The sequence below is a fragment of the Eleginops maclovinus genome, chromosome 19 (genome assembly GCF_036324505.1).
Source record: "Eleginops maclovinus isolate JMC-PN-2008 ecotype Puerto Natales chromosome 19, JC_Emac_rtc_rv5, whole genome shotgun sequence".
NCBI classification, from domain to species: domain Eukaryota; kingdom Metazoa; phylum Chordata; class Actinopteri; order Perciformes; family Eleginopidae; genus Eleginops; species Eleginops maclovinus.
The window spans coordinates 4005488-4012874 of NC_086367.1; the positions used below are offsets into that span (position 1 = coordinate 4005488).

The window sequence follows — 7387 nt, forward strand, 5'->3', positions numbered from 1 at the left end:
CACACACACACACACACACACGCACATTCCCAGATCCAAGCCTGGGCAATAAATGGTGGACTTTCGAGTCCTCATGTCATTCCAGTCTCCGCACCGACAGAGGTTTTCTTCACACGTAAGTTTATTTGTACCTAAATTCTATATATTACCACCATTTGCAAACAGTGTTTTCATCCTATGAAATTATACAGCCTTCCCTTGTTTCAAGAGCTAAAAAATACAGACTCAAAATACAAAAATGGGTCTTGTTACAACATACAACAGTATACGATGAGAAAAAGTGGGTGGAACAACAATATATATGTCTTGAAGTTAATCTGTGAATTGTTATGGCCATCACAAATATATAAACATGGTTTACATATTTAATATTTAAGAATTTCTTCTGATTTCGTGCTATTTTCTCGTCTTTACCTGTATATATTATAATTTACTGCATGTTAAGCCCACTTGCATTGCCTTAAAGTTTAAAATAGGCAAATGGAAAATTATAACGTGATGACCTTAAGACAAAACTCAGGGCTTGACATGGCAGTTTAGCCCATTTAGTGCACATTTATTACGAATTACCGTTCAAAGCAATTTTAATAATATTTGTGTGTGAATTTCATACAATACGGTCTATATCCCAGAATGCCGTTTAAACTTTTAAAACATATTATTATTGTTATTTCTGAAAGAGTTAACAAGTGCCAATTTTATTTTGTTACCGGAAGTGGTTGTGTTTTGACGCTAGCCCTGCTGCTCATGCATGCTACACCATTTAGCATTATGAAGGGCGCACTGAAAATATGATAATTTCTCTATGAAATGAACCACCTTGTCATTTCAAAACCAGAAGCTCCTTCAACCTGACATTTCAGCCAAACGTAAGTCAACTTTTACTTCGTTGAAATCTGCTGTTACGTAATGACGAGTGCAAGTTAGCAGTGCACGTCATTAAGTGGTTTACCTCTGTTTGACGTTACGTCACGTTACTTTAAGTATTCACGAGAAGTTACTAATGTTGTCACACGAGCTAGCTTTCCTCCACCCTTATTCCAGGACTAATGTTCTACTGATCTTAAAGACTGAATTATGCATTTCAACCTAATGGATGAATTACCAATAAACACAATACATATCTAAATGAATGACAGAAAATATTCCTGTAGATGTTTGTACGGTGTAACAATAGATTGGCAGGAGACGCATCCTGCAATACACTTTCCATTCATTCTGATATGATTCAACCATGGTATAACTTATACTGTTATATGGAAATCTCAAAAACAATGCCCAGGATGATTTCCATGTAGCTTTAACATTTTCTAAATGTCGTATGACTAATATTAACTTTTTTTGGGGGAAAAATTTCTTTGTTGTTTTTGGTATTTAATCAGAAAATATGCATATATTTAACGTCGACAAGCAATGATCAAAAAATACATCCTATCTAATATTATACAATTATTCAATTTGATCTCCTATTGTGTTGAAGACTCAAAAAGACAGAGAATACTAGTGTGACACCTAATTATATGTTCAAATATTTAAATAAATGTTCGTTCTCATCCCCCATTCTTCTTCTCCCAAGAGAGAGATTGAAGTACCTGTTGCTAACTTGACTTCTTACTTCTCAGTAGCTTTTTCCTGAAGCTTATCCACACTTAAAAGTGGGTGTTGTCGTCGCACTTCTCACTCGTCTTTGCTTTTGTTTAGCATTTTACTTAAACACGTGGCAGCATGGCGAGACCTTTCCACCTGAACACCCCGCTGCTGGAGAGCGTCAGCATGACCAAGTGTGTGGGGACCCCCGTGTTCCTGAAGATGGAGAACTCTCAGCCCTCGGGCTCCTTCAAGATCAGAGGCATCGGCCACCTCTGCCAGCAGGTAGGAGGACCACCCCCACCCGCACTTCCACCATCTGACACTGAGTTTTGACATGTCATTCCAACTTAAGGCCAATAACTGATTGTGTTCTAGCTCTCGGATATGCATACAAAAGACACTAACGTGGTTTTTTTTGTATTTCTCTTTCACAGCTGGCCACACAGTCCAAAGGAGTCGTCTGCTCTTCAGGTGACATTTCCACTGTGACTCGGCATGTTAATATCATAAACTCTATATACATGTCTAAAGGTTAATATGTAGGGCTGGGCAACATATCTATATGATATTATGATATCATTTTAGCTGACGCTTTTAACCAAAACAACTTACATATGCTTCAAATACATATGACATTTGGACATGTTGACTGCAGGGGCTGGGGATCAATCCCATGACCCTCTAATTGGTAGAGACCATTTCACCCTGAGCCAGTTAATGTTATAAATTGAAGTACAATGTCCACATATTTACATTAATTTCATGCGTTTTAATAAATATATTTATGCTATTTTAATTTTAAAAAAGAGCGACTGTAATACAACCCAGTGCGTCTGTTCCCCAGGTGGTAATGCTGGGATGGCTGCAGCGTACGTAGCCAGGAAGATGCGTGTCCCCGCCACCATCGTGGTCCCCTCCTCCACTCCTCAGCTGGTGGTGCAGAGACTGCAGGACCAGGGAGCTACGGTCAAGATCACAGGCAAGGTGAATTGGTATTATATTTCTGGTCTATCTTCAGCCTTTAAGAATGGGAATGAAGAGATGTTTAGATGTAAACAAGATGTTCAGATGTTTTGAACGAGGGGGTAAGATGGTGAATGAGGTTCACAGCTTGGCAGTTGCTCTTATTCCATATTTCCCCCCAAAAATATTTGAAGAAAATGCCAAACCCTTAACTAAGTAATGCAGCAATGCATATATCATTACAGTTATGTGGTTTGAGGTGGAATTGTGAGCCTGCCTTTGAACAATTCCACCACAAATCACTCATTCAAATTAGGCCTCCACTTTTATGCTGCTTTTCCACCAACCCGGAGTCGGAGCTGGAGCCGGAGCTGGAGCTGGAGCTGGAATCGGAGCCAGAGCTGGAGCCGATAAAGATCTGTTTTTTAGTGTTTCCACCGCAGCGGCGCCAGCTTTAAGCGCCAAAAAACCTGATCTTTCTGGCCGCACTCAGCTGCCCGGCAAGATCCAAGATCCAATACGAACCAATACGTCACGCTTACTTCGAAAGGGGGAGATTAACCTGAGCAATAACAGTTCATGGCGAGTACAGCGAGTACAAGTTGTAACAAGCAGTATCGCTGAGCAAAGTGACTACAACGCGACCACACACTTATAAAACACACACTTTATAAAGTCAGGCAACACTAACCAGGCTCAGTGGGATGCTGTTTATTGTACCGTACTTTAATCCCCATCCGTTCACTGTTATTGATCATTGGGAAGAGCACGCAGACGTTTCCCTGTTGTTGTGCATTATTGCAGCTATGGGATGGAATCAATACATGGGCTACACAGGTTGCCATCAGAAGTAAAATCATAACGAAAACTACGCCGGTAAAATATGCCTGTAGAAAACGGCTTATGCCACAAAGGGATAACAGAGTAGTCAAGATAGTCAGAGTAGCCTCGCTTGCTATGCTAACATCACAGGTCTAATGCCACAGACGTATTTAGATGTTGATCTGTTCTTGGATCTGTCTGTATAATTGTTAGTGTGATAATGTGTCTCTGACCAGGAACTTGTCAAATAAAGAGATAAAAGAAAAATGAAAGAATAGAAAATCTAATCAATTCGTCTTCCCAGGTTTGGGATGATGCCAACACAGAGGCTCTGAGACTGGCAGAGACTGAAGGACTCACCTATGTTCCTCCTTTCGATCACCCCCTTCTCTGGTACTCCTCCCAATTTAAAATATACTAATGTCAATCTACAAAACTCTATATTTAATAACTCACCAAACTCCTCCTCTCCTCTCCAGGCAGGGCCACAGCAGTTTGATCAGTGAGGTGGCCGCCTCTCTGGAGGTGAAGCCCGGAGCAGTGCTGCTGTCTGTGGGCGGGGGGGGACTCCTCTGTGGAGTTGTCCAGGGCCTGAAGGATGTGGGCTGGACAGATGTACCCGTCATCGCTATGGAGACGGTGGGGGCCGACTGTTTCAACGCTGCGGTTAAGGCGGGGAGGCTGGTCACGCTGGATGACATCACCAGGTGAGAGGGTAAAGGAGTGCAGATATTTCCTGCGGTTTTTGAATGCAACCCAACCGACCCCCTCCTCCTCCTCTGTGTCTCCACAGCGAGGCGAAGTGTCTCGGAGCGAAGACGGTCTGCAGGAAGGCGTTTGAGTACAGCCAGAGCAGCCAGCTCACCATCATCTCTGAGCTGGTGACGGACCAGCAGGCTCTGAGCGCTGTGGAGACATTCCTGGGTCAGTGTGTGTGTGATGCTTCAACTTGGATTTTATGAAGATAAATAATCTATACACTGTCAGACAAGTCAACACTATTGAAGTCGCTTTTGCTTTCACTGGTAACATAGGCCTCTATAATGAAGTTGTTTTCATATTGACTCGCCTTTGTTTTCCTTAAAGAGCCCTAATATGTTTTTGGGGGGGGTTCCCTCTCCTGTAGTGTTCTATAGGTTTCTGTGTTTCATGTAAATAGTCTACAAAGGCTACAATCCCTGTGTTCCCTCCAAAGGGAATTTCTCCCCCCTCTCCCTGCCTGAATCACCTCCATTGGATTCCTTTTTTTACTTTCATAACATAGTGACCTCACTATATCACACTTGTGCTTCTATTGGCTAAAACTACATCCATACGTGATAGGCTAATGGGTGAGACATCTCTAAGCAGTTGACCAATCCCAACAGAGCCGGCCAGCTAACCAATCAGAGCAGACTGGGCTCTGGTTTCAGACAGAAGGTGAAAAGAGGTGCTGCAGCACAGGCAGTATGAGAAGCATAAAGAGCTTTTTGAATATTAAAATATAGAGACATGTTACAGTAGTATGATTTTTCACATGTTGTTCCAAGAAATACAACTGAGACGACTAAATGTCACCAAACATTATCAGCCTTTAGCCTAGCGGTGGTGATTTGCAGCCATTCAACCGTCATGTAGCTACTTTTTACCCTATCGTTAGCTTTTTACTTCTACGATTGCAATTACACTCAAAACATCCTAAAAGTTATATCTTTGTGTGTGATAGATGAGGAGCGTGTGTTGGTGGAGATGGCGTGTGGAGCAGCCCTGGCAGCCGTCTACAGCGGACTCGTACACAGATTACAGGATGAAGGTAACTGTGGAGTCATCCTCACCTTCACAAACATTCATCACACAGCCTTCCTCAGTGCTCCTCTCAGGTCTGTTGATACAACACTGACACTGTTTGAGACGGGATTTAGGAGTCATCACAGTGTTATGGTTAGGTAATCCGGTTCAATCCATCACCCACGTGTCTCGTGGCAGCTCTTAATGCTCTTTGTTGTGTGGTTTGTTTACTCTGCACATTATAAGACCTTTTCAGACGACAGCCATGTGTGTGAAAGATGTTTAAAATAAGTCAAAAAAGATGAATTCCTTTTTAATAAGGGGACACTTCTGCAGATGATGATGGGTTCCGCTGTTCTTCTCTTCCTGTAGGTCGGCTGCCGGCTCTCCTGGGCCCCCTGCTGGTGATCGTGTGCGGAGGCAGCAGCGTGGACATGGAGCAACTGAACCACCTTAAACACAAACTGCACACCTAAAGTACAGTGTGTGAGGAAGTGTGAGTGTGTGTGGATGTATAGCTATACATGCGTGTCTATATGACGGGCCAATGCTAGGCCACAACGGCTAAAAATGATGTCTGGATGGATGAATGAGAGTAAAATGGTTCCTGGGAATAAGAACAGAGCTATAACATCTGATTTAAAAGCAAATGTGTGTTTGGAGTCGCAGAAAAAATAAAAATGCAATAGTTTCTTAGAAAACCCAAATGTCTTCAGTTATGAAATAATGAGTGAGTCATTTTATTAAATATAATTTAACCTTAATCGTGCTCTCATCTCACTGAGCTGTCAGAATTCAATGACTGTGTTCGTCCACATGGTGGTGTCACAGAGTCACTTTCCAGAAACACACGGGCCATCCACAGCCTGATACAGAATCTTCATATGGGGAAAAACACTGAAAGAATATGTTTATTAATGTAATTAATCATAAATGAAAAGCTAGGAGGCACGAGGCATTACAAACTATTACACTAAACCCATACATTTGCATCTTGTCTTTTTTGTTTTATGTGAAAGGTTGCACCCTTGCGTGTTTACCAATGCAGATTTACATTTTAAATTAAAACAACCAACCCTTCAAAGCTGGATTGGTTTGTGGGTTTTCACCAGCTCATCACAGTGACTAGTACTTGTGTTACATGTGGGAAGTTATCACTATGGAAACGGCTCCTCACTGTTCTGCCTGCTGCTGGACTGTTGTCTCTAACAACCTGTTGATAGTCTGTGCCTTTTTTTCTCTCTGACACAGCAGCAAAATATATAACATTAAATGAACAAAAAGTACAAGAAGAGATAACATTATAATAATTTGAAATATCTATACGACCACATTGTCTGTTAAAAAGCACCTCATGTTTCATTGATCAGAACAACAATTTGAAATACAGAAATGTAACAACTTCAACCAGACAAAGTAACGTTTACGAAGACAATGAGGACTTCAATAAATACTTGATAAAAGATAATGAATGCAAACATTGTTACTGTTGTTGACATGTACCTATATATATATATATGTTTTATATTCCCACGTCAGAAACACACCTAGTATAGTTCATTTTATGACATTTTTACAAGCATTATATATATTCTGGAGGTGCTTGGTCATAAACAATTAACCACAGTTATTTGTCTGCTTGAACATTTGATTTACATTAATACTGTATACCAAATGTTTTTTATACTTTTTACAGAATCTAAAAAAGGCATTGTTCATACAGTATAATTACAATAAAAGAACGTATATATGCATATCAATAGTGAATAACATATATCTATAAAGTATCTCTGTTGAATACACCATATACAATTACAGAATGTATGTTAGTACATACTAACAAAGATAAATACAGGGTACCATTTACTTAACACATAGTAAATGCAGTATTTATATTCAATTGTTTCAGTGTGATAAAACAATATATGAAATGATAAATGTAAAAAATAAAACATGATGCAAGTCAATGTATGTCAGTTATGTGTTTAGTCCTAATGTGTGTCTCCTCTGAAGAACCAGTGCACCCAGCAGCAGAGGGCTGACTGGAGTGTGTGATTCCCAGCGGCTCTGCCTGTTGTGTTAACAGCACAAGGTCAAACATGAAGAGAACATGATTGTAAATGCTTCTCATGTCAGACTGTGACTCAACCGCCTCACAGCCCCTTCAAGAACACACTAAGAAGAAAGGACTGAAGATGAAATGTGGATAAATAATTGGAGAATTTAAACAATGAGAAATATTTGT

General features: G+C 40.6%; 1 protein-coding gene across 3 annotated transcripts; it reads left to right on the forward strand.

Moving 5' to 3' along the window:
- The first annotated feature begins 57 nt into the window (after positions 1–57).
- sdsl (serine dehydratase-like) lies at positions 58–5906 on the forward strand. Of its 3 annotated transcripts, none has more exons than XM_063908997.1 (9): positions 58–115; positions 1702–1872; positions 2025–2061; positions 2435–2574; positions 3680–3768; positions 3855–4082; positions 4169–4305; positions 5081–5167; positions 5515–5906. In XM_063908997.1, exons 2-9 carry the CDS (start codon positions 1726–1728, stop codon positions 5616–5618), a joined length of 969 nt encoding a protein of 322 aa, XP_063765067.1. In that variant the 5' UTR covers positions 58–115; positions 1702–1725; the 3' UTR covers positions 5619–5906. The 3 variants fall into 3 exon arrangements, with proteins under 3 accessions (XP_063765067.1, XP_063765065.1, XP_063765068.1); XM_063908995.1 differs by lacking the exon at positions 58–115 and adding an exon at positions 616–869; XM_063908998.1 differs by lacking the exon at positions 58–115 and adding an exon at positions 626–869 and having other exon boundaries at positions 4169–4299.
- Positions 5907–7387: the final 1481 nt, after the last annotated feature.

Bases quoted from the DNA above. Each gene is read 5' to 3' on its own strand.
- sdsl (XM_063908997.1), top strand. From the start codon at position 1,726: ATGGCGAGACCTTTCCACCTGAACACCCCGCTGCTGGAGAGCGTCAGC. The intron at 4,306-5,080 runs GTGTGTGTGATG...TGTGTGTGATAG, and splicing joins GGAGACATTCCTGGGTCAGT to ATGAGGAGCGTGTGTTGGTG. The intron at 5,168-5,514 runs GTAACTGTGGAG...CTCTTCCTGTAG, and splicing joins ACACAGATTACAGGATGAAG to GTCGGCTGCCGGCTCTCCTG.